This window comes from Taudactylus pleione, unplaced genomic scaffold (assembly GCF_031769625.1).
Source record: "Taudactylus pleione unplaced genomic scaffold, aTauple2 ptg000862l, whole genome shotgun sequence".
NCBI lineage: Eukaryota > Metazoa > Chordata > Amphibia > Anura > Myobatrachidae > Taudactylus > Taudactylus pleione.
The window spans coordinates 239,538-264,907 of NW_028285264.1; the positions used below are offsets into that span (position 1 = coordinate 239,538).

The 25,370-nt window shown below is 48.9% G+C and overlaps 1 protein-coding gene across 1 annotated transcript in view; it reads right to left on the minus strand.

Annotated features, from left to right (window-relative positions):
- The window catches only part of LOC148474242 (resistin-like), a 204,088-nt gene that overhangs the window by 51,030 nt on the left and 127,688 nt on the right, over positions 1 to 25,370 (minus strand). The window contains exon 3 of the mRNA XM_088458896.1: positions 15,735 to 15,881. Within this exon, the coding sequence (XP_088315022.1) occupies positions 15,735 to 15,852 (118 nt within the window). The 5' untranslated portion in view covers positions 15,853 to 15,881. The remainder of the gene's footprint in view (positions 1 to 15,734; positions 15,882 to 25,370) is intronic.

Genomic DNA, 25,370 nt, shown 5'->3' on the forward strand with positions numbered 1-25,370 from the left:
CAGCTCTATACTGTAACACAGGGATTCTGCTGCACTATAATGTAACACAGGGACACTGCTGTGCTATACTGTAACACTCGGACACTGCTGTGCTATACTGTAACACAGGGATACTGCAGCGCTATACTGTAACACTGGTATACTGCAGCGCTATACTGTAACACTGGGACACTGCTGCGCTATACTGTAACACAGGGACACTGCTGCGCTATACTGTAACACTGGGATACTGCAATGTTATACTGTAACACTGGGACACTGCTGCGCTATACTGTAACACAGGGACACTGCTACGCTATACAGTAACACGAACACTACTGCGCTGCACTGTAACACAGGGACACTGCTGCGCTATACTGTAACACAGCGACACTGCTGTGCTATACTGTAACACTGGGATACTGCAACGTTATACTGTAACACTGGGAATCTGCTGCGCTATACTGTAACACAGGGACACTGCTACGCTATACAGTAACACGGACACTACTGCGCTGTACTGTAACACAGGGACACTGCTGCGCTATACTGTAACACAGGGACACTGCTGCGCTATACTGTAACACTGGGACACTGCAGCGTTATTCTGTAACACTGGGACACTGCTGCGCTATACTGTAACACAGGAACACTGCTACACTATACAGTAACACGGACACTACTGCGCTGTACTATAACACATGGACACTGCTGCTCTGTAGTATTACACTGGGATTCTGCAGCGCTGTACTGTAACACTTGGATACTGCTGCTCTATACTGTAACACTAGGATACTGCGGCGCTATATTGTAACACTGTTACACTGCAGCGCTATACTGTAACACAGGGACACTGCTGCGCTACACTGTAACACTGGAATACTGCTGCACTATACTCTTACACTGGGACACTGCTGCGTTGTACTGTAACACTGGGACACCGCTGCACTGTACTGTAACACTGTGACACTGGTGCGCTGTACTGTAACACTGGGACACTGCTGCACTGTACTATTACACTGGAATACTGCTGTGTTGTACTGTAACACTTGGATACTGCTGTGCTATACTGTAACACTGGGATACTGCTGCGCTATACTGTAACACTGGGATACTGCTGCGCTATACTGTAACACTGGGATACTGCTGCGCTGTACTGTAACACTGGGACACTGCTGCGCTATACTATAACACTGGGATACTGCTGCGCTATACTGTAACACTGGGGCACTGCAGCGCTATAATGTAACACTGGGACACTGCTGCACTATACTGGAACACTGGGATACTGCTGCACTATACTGTAACACTAGGATACTGCTGCACTATACCGTAACACTGGGACACTGCTGCGCTAAACTGTAACACATGGACACTGCTGCGCTATACTGTAATACTGGGACACTGCAGCGCTATCCTGTAACACTGGGATACTGCTGCCCTATACTGTAACACATGGACACTGCTGCTCTATACTGTAACACTGGGACACTACAGCGCTATACTGTAACACTGGGACACTGCTGCGCTAAACTGTAACACATGGACACAGCTGCGCTATACTGTAATACTGGGACACTGCAGCGCTATCCTGTAACACTGCGATACTGCTGCCCTATACTGTAACACATGGACACTGCTGGTCTATACTGTAACACTGGGACACTGCTGCGCTAAACTGTAAAACTGGGACACTGCAGCGCTATACTGTAACACTGGGATACTGCTGCCCTATACTGTAACACATGGACACTGCTGCTCTATACTGTAACACTGGGACACTGCTGCTCTATACTGTAACACTGGGACACTGCTGCACTATTCTGTAACACAGGGACACTGCTGCGCTATACTGTAACACTGGGACACTGCAGCGCTATACTGTAACACTGGGACACTGCAGCGCTATTCTGTAACACAGGGACACTGCGGCGCTATTCTGTAACACTGGGACACTGCTGTGCTAATCTGTAACACTGGGACACTGCAACGCTATACTGTAACACTGGGACACTGCTGCGCTAAACTGTAAAACTGGGACACTGCAGCGCTATACTGTAACACTGGGATACTGCTGCCCTATACTGTAACACATGGATACCGCTGCTCTATACTATTACACATGGATACCGCTGCTCTATACTGTAACACTGTGAAACTGCTTCGGTATACTGTAACACAGGGACACTGCTGCGCTATACTGTAACACTTGGATACTGCAGCGTTATACTGTAACACTGGGACACTGCTGCGTTTTACTGTAACACAGGGACACTGCTGCGTTATACTGTAACACAGGGACACTGTTGCTCTATACTGTAACACTGGGACACTGCTGTGCTATACTGTAACACTGGGACACTCGTGCTCTATACTGTAACACTGGGAAACTGCTGCTCTATACTGTAACACTGGGACACTGCTGCCCTATACTGTAACACATGGACACTGCTGCTCTATACTGTAACACTGGGACACTGCTGCTCTATACTGTAACACTGGGACACTGCTGCGCTATTCTGTAACACAGGGACACTGCTGCGCTATACTGTAACACAGGGACACTGCAGCGCTATACTGTAACACTGGGACACTGCAGCGCTATACTGTAACACATGGACACTGCTGCTCTATACTGTAACACTGGGACACTGCTGCTCTGTTCTGTAACACAGGGACACTGCTGCGCTATACTGTAACACAGGGACACTGCAGCGCTATACTGTAACACTGGGACACTGCAGCGCCATACTGTAATACTGGGACACTGCTGCGCTAAACTGTAAAACTGGGACACTGCAGCGCTATACTGTAACACTGGGATACTGCTGCCCTATACTGTAACACATGGACACTGCTGCTCTATACTGTAACACTGGGACACTGCTGCTCTATTCTGTAACACAGGGACACTGCTGCGCTATACTGTAACACAGGGACACTGCAGCGCTATACTGTAACACTGGGACACTGCAGCGCTATACTGTAACACAGGGACACTGCGGCGCTATTCTGTAACACTGGGACACTGCTGTGCTAATCTGTAACACTGGGACACTGCAGCGCTATACTGTAACACTGGGACACTGCTGCGCTAAACTGTAAAACTGGGACACTGCAGCGCTATACTGTAACACTGGGATACTGCTGCCCTATACTGTAACACATGGAAACCGCTGCTCTATACTGTAACACTGGGAAACTGCTCCGGTATATTGTAACACTGGGACACTGCTGCGCTATACTGTAACACAGGGACACTGCTGCGCTATACTGTAACACTAGGACACTGCTGCGTTTTACTGTAACACAGGGACACTGCTGCGCTATACTGTAACACAGGGACACTGTTGCTCTATACTGTAACACTGGGACACTGCTGCACTATACTGTAACACTGGGACACTGTTGCTCTATACTGTAACACTGGGAAATTGCTGCTCTATACTGTAACACTGGGACACTGCTGCACTATACTGTAACACTGGGACACTGCTGCACTATATTGTAACACATGGATACTGCTGCTCTATACTGTAACACTGGGACACTGCTGTACTATACTATAACATGGACACTGCTGCTATATACTGTAACACAGGGATTCTACTGCACTTTACTATAAAATGGATACTGGTGCTCTATACTGTAACACAGGGATACTGCAGCACTATACTGTAACACTGGGACACTGCTGTTCTATTCTGTAACACAGGGACACTGCAGCGCTATGCTGTAACACAAGGACACTGCAGCGCTATACTGTAATACTGGGACACTGCTGTGCTGTATTGTAACACATGGACACTGCTGCACTATACTGTAATACTGGGACACTGCAGCGCTATCCTGTAACACTGGGACACTGCAGCGCTATACTGTAATACACTGCTGTGCTGTATTGTAACACATGGACACTGCTGCACTATACTGTAATACTGGGACACTGCAGCACTATACTGTAATACTGGGACACTGCTGCACTATACTGTTATACTGGTACCCTGCAGCGCTATACTGTGACACTGCGACACTGCTGCACTATACGGTAACACAGGGATACTGCTGCTCTATACTGTAACACTGGGATTCTGCTGCACTATACTATAACATGGACACTGCTGCTCTATACTGTAACAAATGGATACTGGTGCTCTATACTGTAACAGAGGGATACTGCTGCTCTAATCTGTAACACGGGGACACTGCTGCTCTATACTGTAACACAGGGACACTGCTGCTCTATACTGTAACACAGGGATTCTACTGCACTATACTATAACATGGACACTGTTGCGCCATACTGTAACACATGGATACTGGTGCTCTATACTGCAACACAGGGACACTGCATCGCTATACTGTAACACAGGGACACTGCTGCACTATACTGTAATACTGGGACACTGCTGCACTATACTGTAATACTGGGACACTGCTGCACTATACTGTAATACTGGGACACTGCAGCGCTACACTTTAACACTGGGACACTGCAACGCTATACTGTAACACTGGGACACTGCTGCACTATACTGTAACACTGGGACACTGCTGCGCTATACTGTAACACTGGGACACTGCAGCGCTATACTGTAAAACTGGGACACTGCTGCTCTATACTGTAACACTGGGACACTGCTGCTCTATACTGTAACACTGGGACACTGCTGCGCTATACTGTAACACTGGGACACTGCTGCGCTATATTGTAACACAAGGACTCTGCTGCGCTATACTGTAACACATGGATACTGCTGCTCTATATTGTCACACAAGGACTCTGCTGCGCTATACTGTAACACAGGGATACTGCTGCACTATACTGGAACACTGGGACACTGCTGTACTATACTATAACATGGACACTGCTGCTCTATACTGTAACACAGGGATTCTACTGCACTTTACTATAAAATCGATACTGGTGTTCTATTCTGTAACACGTTGATACTGGTGCTCTATACTGTAACACAGGGACACTGCTGTTCTATTCTGTAACACAGGGACACTGCAGCGCTATGCTGTAACACTGGGATACTGCAGCGCTATACTGTAATACTGGGACACTGCTGTGCTGTATTGTAACACATGGACACTGCTGCACTATACTGTAACACTGGGACACTGCAGCGCTATACTGTAATACTGGGACACTGCTGTGCTGTATTGTAACACATGGACACTGCTGCACTATACTGTAATACTGGGACACTGCAGCGCTATACTGTAACACTGGGACACTGCTGAACTATACTGTTATATTGGTACACTGCAGCGCTATACTGTGACACTGCGACACTGCTGCACTATACTGTAACACTGGGATTCTGCTGCTCTATACTATAACATGGACACTGCTGCTCTATACTGTAACACAGGGATTCTACTGCCCTATACTATAACATGGACACTGCTGCTCTATACTGTAACACTGGGATTCTGCTGCTCTATACTATAACATGGACACTGCTGCTCTATAATGTAACACAGGGATTCTACTGCACTATACTATAACATGGACACTGTTGCACTATACTGTAACATATGGATACTGGTGCTCTATACTGTAACACAGGGATACTGCAACGCTAAAGTGTAACACTGGGATACTGCTGCTCTATACTGTAACACTGGGATACTGCTGCTCTATTCTGTAACACAGGGACACTGCAGTGCTATACTATAACACTGGGACACTGCAGCGCTGTATTCTAACACAAGGACACTACTGCACTATACTGTAATACTGGGACACTGCAGCGCTATCCTGTAATACTGGGACACTGCAGCGCTATCCTGTAACACTGGGACACTGCTGCACTATACTGTAATACTGGGACACTGCAGCACTATACTGTAATACTGGGACACTGCAGCACTATACTGTTATACTGGTACACTGCAGCGCTATACTGTGACACTGTTGCACTATACTGTAACAATAGGGATACTACTGCTCTATACTGTAACACTGGGATTCTGCTGCACTATACTATAACATGGACACTGCTGCTCTATACTGTAACAAATGGATACTGGTGCTCTGTACTGTAACACAGGGACACTGCAGTGCTATACTGTAATACTGGGACACTGCAGCGCTATACTGTAACACTGGGACACTGCAGCGCTATACTGTAATACTGGGACACTGCTGTGCTGTATTGTAACACATGGACACTGCTGCACTATACTGTAATACTGGGACACTGCAGCACTATACTGTAATACTGGGACACTGCTGCACTATACTGTTATACTGGTACACTGCAGCGCTATACTGTGACACTGCGACACTGCTGTACTATACTGTGACACAGGGATACTGCTGCTCTATACTGTAACACTGGGATTCTGCTGCACTGTACTATAACATGGACATTGCTGCGCTATACTGTAACATATGGATACTGGTGCTCTATACTGCAACACAGGGACACTGCAGCGCTATACTGTAATACTGGGACACTGCAGCGCTATACTGTTATACTGGTACACTGCAGCGCTCTGCTGTGACACTGCGACACTGCTGCACTATACTGTAACACTGGGATTCTGCTGCTCTATACTGTAACACTGGAATTCTGCTGCACTATACTATAACATGGACACTGCTGCTCTATACTGTAACACATGGATTCTACTGCACTATACTTTAACATGGACACTGCTGCGCTATACTGTAACATATGGATACTGGTGCTCTATACTGTAACACTGGGATACAGCAACGCTATAGTGTAACACTGGGATACGGCTGTTCTATACTGTAACACTGGGATACTGCTGCTCTATTCTGTAACACAGGGACACTGCAGCGCTATACTGTAACACAGGGATTCTACTGCACTGTAGTATAACATGGACACTGCTGCGCTATACTGTAACATATGGATACTGGTGCTCTATACTGTAACACAGGGACACTGCAGCGCAATACTGTAATACTGGGACACTGCAGCGCTATACTGTAATACTGGGACACTGCAGTGCTATACTGTAACACTGGGACACTGCTGATCTATACTGTTATACTGGTACACTGCAGCACTATACTGTGACACTGCGACACTGCTGCACTATACTGTAACAGTGGAAGTCTACTGCACTATACTATAATATGGACACTGCTGCTCTATACTGTAACACAGGGATTCTACTGCACTATACTAAAATATGGACACTGCTGCGCTATACTGTAACATATGGATACTGGTGCTCTATACTGTAACACAGGGATACTGCAACGCTATAGTGTAACACTGGGATACTGCTGCTCTATACAGTAACACTGGGATACTGCTGCTCTATACTGTAACACTGGGATACTGCTGCTCTATACTGTAACACTGGGATACTGCTGCTCTATTCTGTAACACAGGGACACTGCAGCGCTATACTGTAACACTGGGACACTGCAGCGCTATTCTGTAATACTGGGACACTGCTGTGCTGTATTGTAACACATGGACACTGCTGCACTATACTGTAATTCTGGGACACTGCAGCGCTATCCTGTAACACTGGGACACTGCAGCGCTATACTGTAATACACTGCTGTGCTGTATTGTAACACATGGACACTGCTGCACTATACTGTAATACTGGACACTGCAGCGCTATACTGTAATACTGGGACACTGCTGCACTATACTGTTATACTGGTACACTGCAACGCTATACTGTGACACTGCGACACTCCTGCACTATACTGTAACACAGGGATACTGCTGCTCTATACTGTAACACTGGGATTCTGCTGCACTATACTATAACATGGACACTGCTGCTCTATACTGTAACACAGGGATTCTACTGCACTATACTATAATATGGACACTGCTGCGCTATACTGTAACATATGGATACTGGTGCTCTATACTGCAACACAGGGACACTGCAGCGCTATACTGTAATACTGGGACACTGCAGCGCTCAACTGTAATACTGGGACACTGCAGGGCTATAATGTAACACTGGGACACTGCTGAACTATACTGTTATACTGGTACACTGCAGCGCTATACTGTGACACTGCGACACTGCTGCACTATACTGTAACACTGGGATTCTGCTGCTCTATACTGTAACACTGGAATTCTGCTGCACTATACTATAACATGGACACTGCTGCTCTATACTGTAACACATGGATTCTACTGCACTATACTTTAACATGGACACTGCTGCGCTATACTGTAACATATGGATACTGGTGCTCTATACTGTAACACAGGGATAAAGCAACGCTATAGTGTAACACAGGGATTCTACTGCACTGTAGTATAACATGGACACTGCTGCGCTATACTGTAACATATGGATACTGGTGCTCTATACTGTAACACAGGGACACTGCAGCTCAATACTGTAATACTGGGACACTGCAGCGCTATACTGTAATACTGGGACACTGCAGTGCTATACTGTAACACTGGGACACTGCTGATCTATACTGTTATACTGGTACACTGCAGCGCTATACTGTGACACTGCGACACTGCTGCTCTATACTGTAACACAGGGATTCTACTGCACTATACTATAATATGGACACTGCTGCTCTTTACTGTATCACAGGGATTATACTGCACTATACTATAATATGGACACTGCTGCACTATACTGTAACATATGGATACTGGTGCTCTATACTGTAACACAGGGATACTGCAGCGCTATAGTGTAACACTGGGATACTGCTGCTCTATACTGTAACACTGGGATACTGCTGCTCTATACTGTAACACTGGGATACTGCTGCTCTATACTGTAACACTGGGATACTGCTGCTCTATTCTGTAACACAGGGACACTGCAGCGCTATACTGTAACACTGGCACACTGCAGCGCTATTCTGTAATACTGGGACACTGCTGTGCTGTATTGTAACACATGGACACTGCTGCACTATACTGTAATACTGGACACTGCAGCGCTATACTGTAATACTGGGACACTGCTGCACTATACTATAACATGGACACTGCTGCTCTATACTGTAACACAGGGATTCTACTGCACTATACTATAATATGGACACTGCTGCGCTATACTGTAACATATGGATACTGGTGCTCTATACTGTAACACAGGGATACTGCAACGCTATAGTGTAACACTGGGACACTGCAGCGCTATACTGTAACACTGGGACACTGCAGCTCTATACTGTAATACTGGGACACTGCTGTGCTGTATTGTAACACATGGACACTGCTGCACTATACTGTAATTCTGGGACACTGCAGCACTATACTGTAATACACTGCTGTGCTGTATTGTAACACATGGACACTGCTGCACTATACTGTAATACTGGACACTGCAGCACTATACTGTAATACTGGGACACTGCTGCACTATACTGTTATACTGGTACACTGCAGCGCTATACTGTGACACTGCGACACTGCTGCACTATACTGTAACACAGGGATACTGCTGCTCTATACTGTAACACTGGGATTCTGCTGCACAATACTATAACATGGACACTGCTGCTCTATACTGTAACACAGGGATTCTACTGCACTGTACTATAACATGGACACTGCTGCGCTATACTGTAACATATGGATACTGGTGCTCTATACTGTAACACAGGGACACTGCAGCGCTATACTGCAACACTGGGATACTGCTGCTCTATACTGTAACACTGTGATACTGCTGCTCTATTCTGTAACACATGGACACCGCTATACTGTAATACTGGGACACTGCAGCGCTATACTGTAACACTGGGACACTGCAGCGCTATACTGTAATACTGGGACACTTCTGTGCTGTACTGTAACACATGGACACTGCTGCACTATACTGTAATACTGGGACACTGCAGCGCTATCCTGTAACACTGGCACACTGCAGCGCTATACTGTAATACACTGCTGTGCTGTATTGTAACACATGGACATTGCTGCACTATACTGTAATACTGGGACACTGCTGCACTATACTGTTATACTGGTACACTGCAGCGCTATACTGTGACACTGCAACACTGCTGCACTATACTGTAACACAGGGATACTGCTGCTCTATACTGTAACACTGGGATTCTGCTGCACTATACTATAACATGGACACTGCTGCTCTATACTGTAACACAGGGACACTGCAGCGCTATACTGTAATACTGGGACACTGCAGCGCTATACTGTAATACTGGGACACTGCTGCTCTATACTGTAACACTGGGACACTGCTGCCCTATACTGTAACACTGGGACACTGCTGCTCTATACTGTAACACAGGGACAGTGCTGGTCTATACTGTAACACAGGGACACTGCTGTACTATACTGTAACACTGGGACACTGCTGCTCTATACTGTAACACAGGGACAGTGCTGGTCTATACTGTAACACAGGGACACTGCTGTACTATACTGTAATACTGGGACACTGCAGCGCTATACTGTAACACTGGGACACTGCTGCTCTATACTGTAACACTGGGACACTGCTGCTCTATACTGTAACACTGGGACACTGCTGCTCTATACTGTAACACTGGGACACTGCTGCTCTATACTGTAACACTGGGACACTGCTGCACTATACTGTAATAAAATCCCCATTGCCTGATGAGTGGTCTCTCCTAACAGTGCAGGGGTAAATCATCAACCATAGTCATAATGAAATAATGACACAGAGACTTATATAAGGGGAAAGGAAGGGCAGCTTTATTTAATTTTAAACTAATTAAACTATTTAATTTATAACTGAACTAACTAATAGAATAAGAAAGAAAGAGAGACAAAGTATGGTGGCGCAGAAAGAACTGCCCCACAATGTAACATCACCAACTGCATACTCACATCGATCTTCTAAATGGGAGGCGAGCAGCCAGCCCATTACCACGCCCAAGGTATCCAGCTCCCACCCCAATGACTCGACGTGAGGCCCACCTGGTTAGGTGGTTGCCGCTGACCCCAGTAGGTTAAAATCAGCCTAAGCCATGTATTGGTAGGGAGAGCACCTCAAGCTCCAAAGACAGATGGCGACTGCTACCGTTCTTTCCCGCCACAAGAAAAGCCGACACCAAACAACTCAATGAATAAGGGAGGGAGGGCGGGAAACAGCCGACCAGAGAAATTTCTATGAAACGGCTGCCAAGCAGCAACTCTGACATAGCACTGACCCACCCTCTGCCAATCCTATAGGCTAACCAAACCTAACCCCACCCCCTGCCCAATCCTACAGGCTAACCAAACCTAACCCCACCCCCAGCCCAATACTATAGGCTAACCAAACCTAACCCCACTCCCTGCCCAATACTATAGGCTAACCAAACCTAACCCCACCCCCTGCCCAATTCTATAGGCTAACCAAACCTAACCCAACCCAACAACACTACCTCACTAAACAACTAGCCCCTTCTTGTCTAGAGGCCGACACCCACAGGCTCAGGTGTTTACTTTAACTCCTTGCATATGAAATGCACTCCGTCCTAATTCTGGGACACTGCTGTGCTTTACTGTAACACTAGGATACTGCTGTGCTATAATGCGGCAATCCCAGCAGTGCGCTGGTTAAGTCTCCGCCTCTCACAGCCAATTAATGTTCCGCCAATGCGTTTATATGGGAAATACAGCAGTCATCCTTTAGAGGACGGTACTATATCCGGGGTACAGGTTTATTTTAAGAAGACGATGGATGCCTACATGGACCAAAGAGAACAGGACCCGATCACAGGATTCTACTGGTGAAGGGGCAGACCGGCGCTAGGGACAAGGTAAGTATGTAGTGTGAGTGCAGGTGTAGATAAAAGAATAAAACCTTTGGTGTCTGTGTCTTGTCATTTTTTTAATATTTTTTTGCAGGTGAACTAGAGGTACCAGTGGGTCCTTACTGCCCCACATGCTGGTATTTGCGGTTCTCCAAGTACCAGCATGTGGGAGAGGCTTGCTGGGATGTCTAATTCTCCTGTACACAATCTGGCACCCACTACCCAGAGATACCAGGGATGGGGTGCTCTGGAGAGGAGGAACTTATTTATTTGGGGGTCCCCACCTCCCCAGGGATCCACAGCCTGGGCTGACTAGCGTGGGGTGATAATACTTTGGCCGGGTGACCTAATGAAGTGGGTCCCATGGCTGCGGCATTACACTCCCTGCTAGAAAGAGTCCGGTGCTGGTTGTGGATAATATGGGGACCCCTACTCATTTTGTCCCACATTTCTGTAACCAGGATTGGCTCACTGAGCCTGGTGCTGGTTAATAAAAATACGGTGGAACCCTACACTTATTTTCCTGTTTTTTTACAAATAGGACTAGCTCAGAAAAGGCCGGTGCTGGTTGTGCTTTTAGGGAGAGACACCACATTGTCTTTTTTTATTAAAAATACTTTTATTAGATTTTTTTCAAACAGAAGCCTACACGGATCTCACTGATCTGTGCAGGCCTCTGTGTAACCCAGCTTATACTCACTAGCTTGAAGCAGGTATATATTTTTGCAATTTTAGGTAAGCAATATTGTGTGAGTTAAAAACTCACCTAACCTCTGTGTTACATTGGCCGACTTGTATGATTTCCATGGTAAAACATATGGATGCAAATTGCGAGTTGCGGAAAAGAGAGTTTGCATGTTCTCACATCCCATTACATTGTGAGAGTTCTAAAAATGTGCAAATTTAGCTCCATACTCGCACATTTGGCAAACTCGTACCCTATTATGTTTAGCCCCAAGTTGTATTTTCTCATTATTTATTTGATGTGTTTGGGGATGAGAGAAAGTCACTATGCCTGAATCCTACTGTCCCTCCACTAGACAAGATAGAAAGGATATTAGAAGTCATCTCTGAAGCACAGAAATTGGTGAGGGGGAACTACTGGTCAGCGAAGGGTGGAGTCAAACGTTGATGGAGACTAATGTGACCTAGCATATGGTGAAAACAGGTTGGATACGGGATGCCAGCGCTCGGGAACCTCTCAGTCAGAGTCCCCACCCCAACATCCTGACAGGGTTAGGATACTGACACCAGTCCGTAAGTATCCTAACCCTTAATCTAACGTTACCCCTAAACGTAACCCTCCTTTCCCGCACTCTAAATCTATCCTCTTCCCCTAGTGCCTAATCCTTACCTATCCCCCTACTGCCTAACCCTAACCTCTCCCCCTTGTGCCTAACCCTAACCTCCCCCCTAGTGCCTAATCCTAACCCTCTCCCCTAGTGCCTAACCCTAACCTCCCCCCTAGTGCCTAACCCTAACCTCTCCCCCTAGTGCCTAATCCCAACCCTCCCCCTAGTGCCTAATCCTAACCCTCCCCCTAGTGCCTAAACCTAACCTCTCCCCCTAGTGCCTAATCCTAACCATCCCCCTAGTGCCTAACCCTAACCTCTCCCCCTAGTGCCTAACCCTAATCCTTCCCCTAGTGCCTAATCCTAACCCTCCCCCTAGTGCCTAATCCTAACCCTCCCCCTAGTGCCTAAACCTAACCTCTCCCCCTAGTGACTAATCCATACCCTCCCCCTAGTGCCTTATCCTAACCTCTCCCCCTAGTGCCCAATCTATACCCTCCCCCTAGTGCCCAATCCATAACATCCCCCTAGTGCCCAATCCATACCCTCCCCCTAGTGCCCAATCCTAACCTCTTCCCCTAGTGCCTAATCCTAATATTTCCTCTAGTTCCTAAACCTAACCTCTTCCCCTAGTGCCTAATCCTAATATTTCCTCTAGTTCCTAAACCTAACCACTTCCCCTAGTGCCTAAACCTAACCTACCCCCTACTGCCTAAACCCAACCTCTCCCCCTGGAGACTAAACCTAACCTCTCCCCCTAGTGCCTAACCCTAACCTCTCCCCCTAGCGACTAACCCTAACCTCTCCCCCTAGTGACTAAACCTAACCCTCCCCCTAGTGACTAATCCTAACCCTCCCACTAGTGCCTAATCCTAACTTCTTCCCCTAGTGCCTAATCCTATTCATCCCCCCTAGTGCCTAATCCTAACCTCCCCCTAGTGCCTAATCCTAACCCTCCCCCTAGTGCCTAAACCTAACCTCCCCCTAGTGCCTAATCCATACCCTCCCCCTAGTGCCTAAAGCTAACCTCTCCCCCTAGTGCCCAATCCATACCATCCCCCTAGTGCCCAATCCTAACCTCTTCCCCTAGTGCCTAATCCTAATATTTCCTCTAGTTCCTAAACCTAACCTCATCCTCTAGTGCCTAAACCTAACCTACCCCCTATTGCCTAAACCCAACCTCTCCCCCTAGAGACTAAACCTAACCTCTCCCCGTAGTGCCTAACCCTAACCTCTCCCCCTAGTGACTAACCCTAATCCTTCCCCTAGTGACTAAACCTAACCTCTCCCCCTTGAGCCTAACCCTAACCTCTCCCCCTAGAGCCTAACCCTAACCTCTCCCCCTAGTGCCTAACCCTAACCTCTCCCCCTAGTGACTAAACCTAACCTCTCCCCCTAGTACCTAACCCTAACCTCTCCCCCTAGTGACTAAACCTAACCTCTCCCCCTAGTACCTAACCCTAACCTTCCCCCCCAGTGCCTAATCCTAACCTCTCCCCCTAGTGACTAAACCTAACCTCTCCCCCTAGTACCTAACCCTAACCTCTCCCCCTAGTGCCTAATCCTAACCCTCCCCCTATTGCAGCCTAAACCTAACCTCTCCCCCTAGTGCCTAACCCATAGTCCTAGCCCTCCCCCTAACCTAGTGGTTCCCAAACTGTATGCCGTGGCACCCTGGGGTGCCTCAGGGCACTTGCAGGAGTGTCTCAAGTTGGTCCAGTACCAACTAAAATTATTTTTGGTCAGTGTGATAGGCAAAACCACTGCTAATGGCTGACAATCAAAAATATGTGGGCAAAAAGAATCGCAGCCCTATCAACCACCACATAACTGAACATAAGGGCGATATATAAGCACAATTGACTTCATTTAATTTTTGCTGAATTTCTCAATAAGAAACTTTGGACCCCGGGGTGCCGTGGAAAAAATGCTGATACTCTAGGGCGCCATGATTAGAAAAAGTTTGGGAACCATTGCCCTATCCCCTTTACTAACCGTCAAGATTCCGGCACAGTCATAACCCACTTGCCTGGATTAGAACTCCATCCTGGTGAAAACGTGCGCATTGTACTATATACTGTATACTATACAGCAGTAAAATCGCCTTGGCGCAGCCGGAGTTGTATGAAATAGTCCCTGGAGGACATGTAATATCCCTACAATGCACTCAGTGTATATCATCCTGTATGGAAAGAGAACCGTGTGTACTGTGCAGCTCAGATATCATCACCTACCTCTAGCATCTGGGTGACATTTCCTGCATATTAGTATAATAAGCCCCATTATGGACGGTAGGGCGCTGATACAATGCTGCTGCCCATAAGTACTGTCACTGTGCGTTATACTCTCTATGTGACCGCAGCGCCACTATCCTTACGCTTTGTTACAGCCGCCATCATTATCAGCGCACTTACAGTTGCTCTGTCCTTGGTGTATAGCATGCAATTCTCTCTACACACCCACAACATGCCCTCTCTAACCTCTGCCTACGTGTGCACTGCCCATTGCCACCTGTGGAGAGTGGAGATGCCTGGAGATAAATCAGCTTCTGCGCATGCGTAGATTACTAGGAGTCACTATGTGCAGCCACATACCGAGCTGTGCACGAAATAGGCGCAGAGGGCGCAGCTGAGGATCCCAGAGACAGGTGGAGAACCTAGGAGCATTATGAAGTGTCCTGCTGGGACATATGGATGTGTAAAGACGGAATGCCGGATACTTACTGACAGACTTAATGTAAGTACTGAGGCCCAGTAAGTCAGTGAGGTCACAACATATGGGACTGCCATGGGTAACAGCAGAGACCAGGACCAGGGCAACGAGTGGCAGAAACAGCTTCATTCTCCTGATGGCAGTGATGAGTCAGAGACCTGTAAAATAAATACACATTACTGCCCCACTACCTGGCTCATAGGTCCTGGAAATGCTGAAAATACCACACACTGGAGGCAGAACCAGTAGCCATGCTATGGGTTTATTAGCCCCTCAGTGTTATGGTTCATAGTTTTGGTTTCTGAACCCAAATTGGCTGCGTCCACTGTGTGTATGTTACAGGTGCACTCCCAGGTTATCCTCTGTCAGTAACCATACAGGAACAAGTCACAGGAGGTCTGGAGGCAGCTTATGGATGACATATACATGATGCACAGTAAGTGATGTGTCCCTGGCCCCCACGTGGTACAGTAGGTGGGTCTCTGCTACTCACCCTAATGTAGCCACGTATGAGGTGTGATTAGGAAGAGCCGGATCCCATGGGGTGAGAGTAGCGGCAGGATGGGGAATGTGACATGTAGCCACGTATGTGGTGTGATCCCATGGGGTGAGAGAAGTGGCAGGATGGGGAATGTGACATGTAGCCACGTATGTGGTGTGATCCCATGGGGTGAGAGAAGCGGCAGGTTGGGGAATGTGACATGTAGCCATGTATGTGGTGTGATCTCATGGGGTGAGAGAAGCGGCAGGTTGGGGAATGTGACATGTAGCCATGTATGTGGTGTGATCCCATGGGGTGAAAGAAGCGGCAGGTTGGGGAATGTGACATGTAGCCATGTATGTGGTGTGATCCCATGGGGTGAGAGAAGCGGCAGGTTGGGGAATGTGACATGTAGCCATGTATGTGGTGTGATCTCATGGGGTGAGAGAAGCGGCAGGTTGGGGAATGTGACATGTAGCCACGTATGTGGTGTGATCTCATGGGGTGAGAGAAGCGGCAGGTTGGGGAATGTGACATGTAGCCATGTATGTGGTGTGATCTCATGGGGTGAGAGAAGCGGCAGGTTGGGGAATGTGACATGTAGCCATGTATGTAGTGTGATCCCATGGGGTGAGAGAAGCGGCAGGTTGGGGAATGTGACATGTAGCCATGTATGTGGTGTGATCCCATGGGGTGAGAGAAGCGGCATGTTGGGGAATGTGACATGTAGCCATGTATGTGGTGTGATCTCATGGGGTGAGAGAAGCGGCTGGTTGGGGAATGTGACATGTAGCCATGTATGTGGTGTGATCCCATGGGGTGAGAGAAGCGGCAGGTTGGGGAATGTGACATGTAGCCATGTATGTGGTGTGATCTCATGGGGTGAGAGAAGCGGCAGGCTGGGGAATGAGACATGTAGCCATGTATGTGGTGTGATCTCATGGGGTGAGAGAAGCGGCAGGTTGGGGAATGTGACATGTAGCCATGTATGTGGTGTGATCTCATGGGGTGAGAGAAGCGGCAGGTTGGGGAATGTGACATGTAGCCATGTATGTGGTGTGATCCCATGGGGTGAGAGAAGCGGCAGGTGGGGAATGTGACATGTAGCCATGTATGTGGTGTGATCTCATGTGGTGAGAGAAGCGGCAGGTTGGGGAATGTGACATGTAACCATGTATGTGGTGTGATCTCATGGGGTGAGAGAAGCGGCAGGTTGGGGAATGTGACATGTAGCCATGTATGTGGTGTGATCTCAAGGGGTGAGAGAAGCGGCAGGTTGGGGAATGTGACAAGTAGACATGTATGTGGTGTGATCCCATGGGGTGAGAGAAGTGGCAGGTTGGGGAATGTGACATGTAGCCATGTATGTGGTGTGATCCCATGGGGTGAGAGAAGCGACAGGTTGGGGAATGTGACATGTAGCCATGTATGTGGTGTGATCCCATGTGGTGAGAGAAGTGACAGGTTGGGGAATGTGACATGTAGCCATGTATGTGGTGTGATCTCATGGGGTGAGAGAAGCGGCAGGTTGGGGAATGTGACATGTAGCCATGTATGTGGTGTGATCTCATGGGGTGAGAGAAGCGACAGGTTGGGGAATGTGACATGTAGCCATGTATGTGGTGTGATCTCATGGGGTGAGAGAAGCGTCAGGTTAGGGAATGTGACATGTAGCCATGTATGTGGTGTGATCTCATGGGGTGAGAGTAGAGGCAGGTTGGGGAATGTGACATGTAGCCATGTATGTGGTGTGATCCCATGGGGTAAGAGAAGCCGTAGGTTGGGGAATGTGACAGGTAGCTATGTATGTGGTGTGATCCCATGGGGTGAGAGAAGCGGTAGGTTGGGGAATGTGACATGTAGCCATGTATGAGGTGTGATACCATGGGGTGAGAGAAGCGACAGGTTGGGGAATGTGACATGTAGCCATGTATGTGGTGTGATCCCATGGGGTGAGAGAAGCGGCAGGTATGTGACATGTAGACATGTATGTGGTGTGATCCCATGTGGTGAAAGAAGCGGACGGTTGGGGAATGTGACATGTAGCCATGTATGTGGTGTGATCCCATGGGGTAAGAGAAGCGGCAGGTTGGGGAATGTGACATGTAGCCTTGTATGTGGTGTGATCCCATGGGGTGAAAGAAGCGGCCGGTTGGGGAATGTGACATATAGCCATGTATGTGGTGTGATCCCATGGGGTGAGAGAAGCGGCAGGTTGGGGAATGTGACATGTAGCCATGTATGTGGTGTGATCCCATGGGGTGAGAGAAGCGGCGGGTTGGGGAATGTGACATGTAGCCATGTATGTGGTGTGATCCCATGGGGTGAGAGAAGCGGCAGGTTGGGGAATGTGACATGTAGCCATGTATGTGGTGTGATCTCATGGGGTGAGAGAAGCGGCAGGTTGGGGAATGTGACATGTAGCCATGTATGTGGTGTGATCCCATGGGGTGAGAGAAGCGGCAGGTTGGGAAATGTGACATGTAGCCATGTATGTGGTGTGATCTCATGGGGTGAGAGAAGCGGCAGGTTGGGGAATGTGACATGTAGCCATGTATGTGGTGTGATCCCATGGGGTGAGAGAAGCGGCAGGTTGGGGAATGTGTCATGTAGCCATGTATGTGGTGTGATCTCTTGGGGTGTGAGAAGCAACAGGTTGGGGAATGTGACATGTAGCCATGTATGTGTTGTGATCTCATGGGGTGAGAGAAGCGGCAGGTTGGGGAATGTGACATGTAGCCATGTATGTGGTGTTATCCCATGGGGTGAGAGAAGCGGCAGGTTGGGGAATGTGACATGTAGCCATGTATGTGGTGTTATCCCATGGGGTGAGAGAAGCGGCAGGTTGGGGAATGTGACATGTAGCCATGTATGTGGTGTGATCCCATGGTGTGAGAGAAGCGGCAGGTTGGGGAATGTGACATGTAGCCACGTATGTGGTGTGATCCCATGGGGTGAGAGAAGCGGCAGGTTGGGGAATGTGACATGTAGCTATGTATGTGGTGTGATCCCATGGGATGAGAGAAGCGGCAGGTTGGGGAATGTGACATGTAGCCATGTATGTGGTGTGATCCCATGGGGTGAGAGTAGCGGCAGGTTAGGGAATGTGACATGTAGCCATGTATGTGGTGTGATCCCATGGGGTGAGAGAAGCGGCAGGTTGGGGAATGTGACATGAAGCCATGTTTGTGGTGTGGTCTCATGGAGTGAGAGAAGCGGCAAGTTGGGGAATGTGACATGTAGACATGTATGTGGTGTGATCTCATGTGGTGAGAGAAGCGGCAGGTTGGGGAATGTGACATGTAACCATGTATGTGGTGTGATCTCATGGGGTGAGAGAAGAGGCAGGTTGGGGAATGTGACATGTAGCCATGTATGTGGTGTGATCTCAAGGGGTGAGAGAAGCGGCAGGTTGGGGAATGTGACAAGTAGACATGTATGTGGTGTGATCCCATGGGGTGAGAGAAGTGGCAGGTTGGGGAATGTGACATGTAGCCATGTATGTGGTGTGATCCCATGGGGTGAGAGAAGTGACAGGTTGGGGAATGTGACATGTAGCCATGTATGTGGTGTGATCTCATGGGGTGAGAGAAGCGGCAGGTTGGGGAATGTGACATGTAGCCATGTATGTGGTGTGATCTCATGGGGTGAGAGAAGCGGCAGGTTGGGGAATGTGACATGTAGCCATGTATGTGGTGTGATCCCATGGGGTGAGAGAAGCGGCAGGTGGGGAATGTGACATGTAGCCATGTATGTGGTGTGATCTCATGTGGTGAGAGAAGCGGCAGGTTGGGGAATGTGACATGTAACCATGTATGTGGTGTGATCTCATGGGGTGAGAGAAGCGGCAGGTTGGGGAATGTGACATGTAGCCATGTATGTGGTGTGATCTCAAGGGGTGAGAGAAGCGGCAGGTTGGGGAATGTGACATGTAGCCATGTATGTGGTGTGATCCCATGGGGTGAAAGAAGCGGCGGGTTGGGGAATGTGACAAGTAGACATGTATGTGGTGTGATCCCATGGGGAGAGAGAAGTGGCAGGTTGGGGAATGTGACATGTAGCCATGTATGTGGTGTGATCCCATGGGGTGAGAGAAGTGACAGGTTGGGGAATGTGACATGTAGCCATGTATGTGGTGTGATCTCATGGGGTGAGAGAAGCGGCAGGTTGGGGAATGTGACATGTAGCCATGTATGTGGTGTGATCTCATGGGGTGAGAGAAGCGACAGGTTGGGGAATGTGACATGTAGCCATGTATGTGGTGTGATCCCATGGGGTGAGAGAAGCGTCAGGTTGGGGAATGTGACATGTAGCCATGTATGTGGTGTGATCCCATGGGGTGAGAGAAGCGGCGGGTTGGGGAATGTGACATGTAGCCATGTATGTGGTGTGATCCCATGGGGTGAGAGAAGCGGCAGGTTGGGGAATGTGACATGTAGCCATGTATGTGGTGTGATCTCATGGGGTGAGAGAAGCGGCAGGTTGGGGAATGTGACATGTAGCCATGTATGTGGTGTGATCCCATGGGGTGAGAGAAGCGGCAGGTTGGGAAATGTGACATGTAGCCATGTATGTGGTGTGATCTCATGGGGTGAGAGAAGCGGCAGGTTGGGGAATGTGACATGTAGCCATGTATGTGGTGTGATCCCATGGGGTGAGAGAAGCGGCAGGTTGGGGAATGTGTCATGTAGCCATGTATGTGGTGTGATCTCTTGGGGTGTGAGAAGCAGCAGGTTGGGGAATGTGACATGTAGCCATGTATGTGTTGTGATCTCATGGGGTGAGAGAAGCGGCAGGTTGGGGAATGTGACATGTAGCCATGTATGGGGTGTTATCCCATGGGGTGAGAGAAGCGGCAGGTTGGGGAATGTGACATGTAGCCATGTATGTGGTGTTATCCCATGGGGTGAGAGAAGCGGCAGGTTGGGGAATGTGACATGTAGCCATGTATGTGGTGTGATCCCATGGGGTGAGAGAAGCGGCAGGTTGGGGAATGTGACATGTAGCCACGTATGTGGTGTGATCCCATGGGGTGAGAGAAGCGGCAGGTTGGGGAATGTGACATGTAGCCATGTATGTGGTGTGATCCCATGGGGTGAGAGATGCAGCAGGTTGGGGAATGTGACATGTAGCCACGTATGTGGTGTGATCTCATGGGGTGAGAGAAGCGGCAGGTTGGGGAACGTGACATGTAGCCATGTATGTGGTGTAATCCCAAGGGGTGAGAGAAGTGGCAGGTTGGGGAACTTGACATGTAGCCATGTATGTGGTGTGATCCCTTGGGGTGAGAGAAGCGGCAGGTTGGGGAATGTGACATGTAGCTATGTATGTGGTGTGATCCCATGGGATGAGAGAAGCAGCAGGTTGGGGAATGTGACATGTAGCCATGTATGTGGTGTGATCCCATGGGGTGAGAGTAGCGGCAGGTTAGGGAATGTGACATGTAGCCATGTATGTGGTGTGATCTCATGGGGTGAGAGAAGCGGCAGGTTGGGGAATGTGACATGTAGCCATGTATGTGGTGTGATCCCATGGGGTGAGAGAAGCGGCAGGTTGGGGAATGTGACATGTAGCCATGTTTGTGGTGTGGTCTCATGGAGTGAGAGAAGCGGCAAGTTGGGGAATGTGACATGTAGACATGTATGTGGTGTGATCCCATGGGGTGAGAGAAGCGGCAGGTTGGGGAATGTGACATGTAGCCATGTATGTGGTGTGATCCCATGGGGTGAGAGAAGCGGCAGGTTGGGGAATTTGACATGTAGCCATGTATGTAGTGTGATATCATGGGGTGAGAGGAGCGGCAGGTTGGGGAATGTGAGATCTAGCCATGTATGTGGTGTGATCCCATGGGGTGAGAGAAGCGGCAGGTTGGGGAATGTGACATGTAGCCATGTATGTGGTGTGATCCCATGGGATGAGAGACGCGGCAGGTTGGGGAATGTGACATGTAGCCATGTATGTTGTGTGATCTCATGGGGTGAGAGAAGCGGCAGGTTGGGGAATGTGACATGTAGCCATGTATGTGGTGTGATCTCATGGGGTGAGAGAAGCGGCAGGTTGGGGAATATGACATGTAGCCATGTATGTGGTGTGATCTCATGGGGTGAGAGAAGCGGCGGGTTGGGGAATGTGACATGTAGCCATGTATGTGGTGTGATCCCATGGGGTGAGAGAAGCGGCAGGTGGGGAATGTGACATGTAGCCATGTATGTGGTGTGATCTCATGTGTTGAGAGAAGCGGCAGGTTGGGGAATGTGACATGTAGCCATGTATGTGGTGTGATCTCATGGGGTGAGAGAAGCGGCAGGTTGGGGAATGTGACATGTAACCATGTATGTGGTGTGATCTCATGGGGAGAGAGAAGCGGCAGTTTGTGGAATGTGACATGTAGCCATGTATGTGGTGTGATCTCATGGGGTGAGAGAAGCGGCAGGTTGGGGAATGTGACATGTAGCCATGTATGTGGTGTGATCCCATGGCGTGATAGAAGCGGCAGGTTGGGGAATGTGACATGTAGACATGTATGGGGTGTGATCCCAAGGGGTGATAGAAGTTGCAGGTTGGGGAATGTGACATGTAGCCATGTATGTGGTGTGATCCCATGGGGTGAGAGAAGTGGCTGGTTGGGGAATGTGACATGTAGCCATGTATGTGGTGTGATCTCATGGGGTGAGAGAAGCGGCAGGTTGGGGAATGTGACATGTAGCCATGTATGTGGTGTGATCTCACGGGGTGAGAGAAGCGGCAGGTTGGGGAATGTGACATGTAGCCATGTATGTGGCGTGATCCCATGGGGTGAGAAAAGCGGCAGGTTAGGGAATGTGACATGTAGCCATGCATGTGGTGTGATCCCATGGGGTGAGAGAAGCGGCAGGTTGGGGAATGTGACATGTAGCCATGTATGAGGTGTGATACCATGGGGTGAGAGAAGCGACAGGTTGGGGAATGTGACATGTAGCCATGTATGTGGTGTGATCCCATGTGGTGAGAGAAGCAGCAGATTGGAAAAATGTGACATGTAGCCATGTATGTGGTGTGATCCCATGGGGTGAAAGAAGCGGCGGGTTGGGGAATGTGACATGTAGCCATGTATGTGGTGTGATCCCATGGGGTGAGAGAAGCGGCAGTTTGGGGAATGTGACATGTAGCCATGTATGTGGTGTGATCTCATGTGGTGAGAGAAGCGGCAGGTTGGGGAATGTGACATGTAGCCATGTATGTGTTGTGATCTCATGGGGTGAGAGAAGCGGCAGGTTGGGGAATGTGACATGTAGCCATGTATGTGGTGTTATCCCATGGGGAGAGAGAAGAGGCAGGTTGGGGAATGTGACATGTAGCCATGTATGTGGTGTGATCCCATGGGGTGAGAGAAGCGGCAGGTTGGGGAATGTGACATGTAGCCATGTATGTGGTGTGATCCCATGGGGTGAGAGAAGCGGTTGGTTGGGGAATGTGACATGTAGCCATGTATGTGGTGTGATCTCATGGGGTGAGAGAAGCGGCAGGTTGGGGAATGTGACATGTAGCCATGTATGTGGTGTGATTTCATGGGGTGAGAGAAGCGGCAGGTTGGGGAATGTGACATGTAGCCATGTATGTGGTGTGATCCCATGGGGTGAGAGAAGCGGCAGGTTAGGGAATGTGACATGTAGCCATGTATGTGGTGTGATCCCATGGGGTGAGAGAAGCGAAAGGTTGGGGAATGTGACATGTAGCCATGTATGTGGTGTGATCCCATGGGGTGAGAGAAGCGGCAGGTTGGGGAATGTGACATGTAGACATGTATGTGGTGTGATCTCATGGGGTGAGAGAAGCGGCAGGTTGGGGAATGTGACATGTAGCCATGTATGAGGTGTGATACCATGGGGTGAGAGAAGCAAAAGGTTGGGGAATGTGACATGTAGCCATGTATGTGGAGTGATCCCATGGTGTGAGAGAAGCGGCAGGTTGGGGAATGTGACAAGTAGACATGTATGTGGTGTGATCCCATGTGGTGAGAGAAGCAGCAGGTTGGAAAAATGTGACATGTAGCCATGTATGTGGTGTGATCCCATGGGGAGAAAGAAGCGGCGGGTTGGGGAATGTGACATGTAGCCATGTATGTGGTGTGATCCCATGAGGTGAGAGAAGCGGCAGGTTGGGGAATGTGACATGTAGCCATGTATGTGGTGTGATCTCATGTGGTGAGAGAAGCGGCAGGTTGGGGAATGTGACATGTAGCCATGTATGTGTTGTGATCTCATGGGGTGAGAGAAGCGGCAGGTTGGTGAATGTGACATGTAGCCATGTATGTGGTGTTATCCCATGGGGTGAGAGAAGCGGCAGGTTGGGGAATGTGACATGTAGCCATGTATGTGGTGTGATCCCATGGGGTGAGAGAAGCGGCAGGTTGGGGAATGTGACATGTAGCCATGTATGTGGTGTGATCCCATGGGGTGAGAGAAGCGGCAGGTTGGGGAATGTGACATGTAGCCATGTATGTGGTGTGATCTCATGGGGTGAGAGAAGCGGCAGGTTGGGGAATGTGACATGTAGCCATGTATGTGGTGTGATCCCATGGGGTGAGAGAAGCGGCAGGTTGGGGAATGTGACATGTAGCCATGTATGTGGTGTGATCCCATGGGGTGAGAGAAGTGGCAGGTTGGGGAATGTGACATGTAGCCATGTATGTGGTGTGACCTCATGGGGTGAGAGAAGCGGCAGGTTGGGGAATGTGACATGTAGCCATGTATGTGGTGTGATCCCATGGGGTGAGAGAAGCGGCAGGTTGGGGAATGTGACATGTAGCCATGTATGTGGTGTGATCTCATGTGGTGAGAGAAGCGGCAGGTTGGGGAATGTGACATGTAACCATGTATGTGGTGTGATCTCATGGGATGAGAGAAGCGGCAGGTTGGGGAATGTGACATGTAGCCATGTATGTGGTGTGATCTCAAGGGGTGAGAGAAGCGGCAGGTTGGGGAATGTGACATGTAGCCATGTATGTGGTGTGATCCCATGGGGTGAAAGAAGCGGCGGGTTGGGGAATGTGACAAGTAGACATGTATGTGGTGTGATCCCATGGGGTGAGAGAAGTGTGCAGGTTGGGGAATGTGACATGTAGCCATGTATGTGGTGTGATCCCATGGGGTGAGAGAAGTGGCAGGTTGGGGAATGTGACATGTAG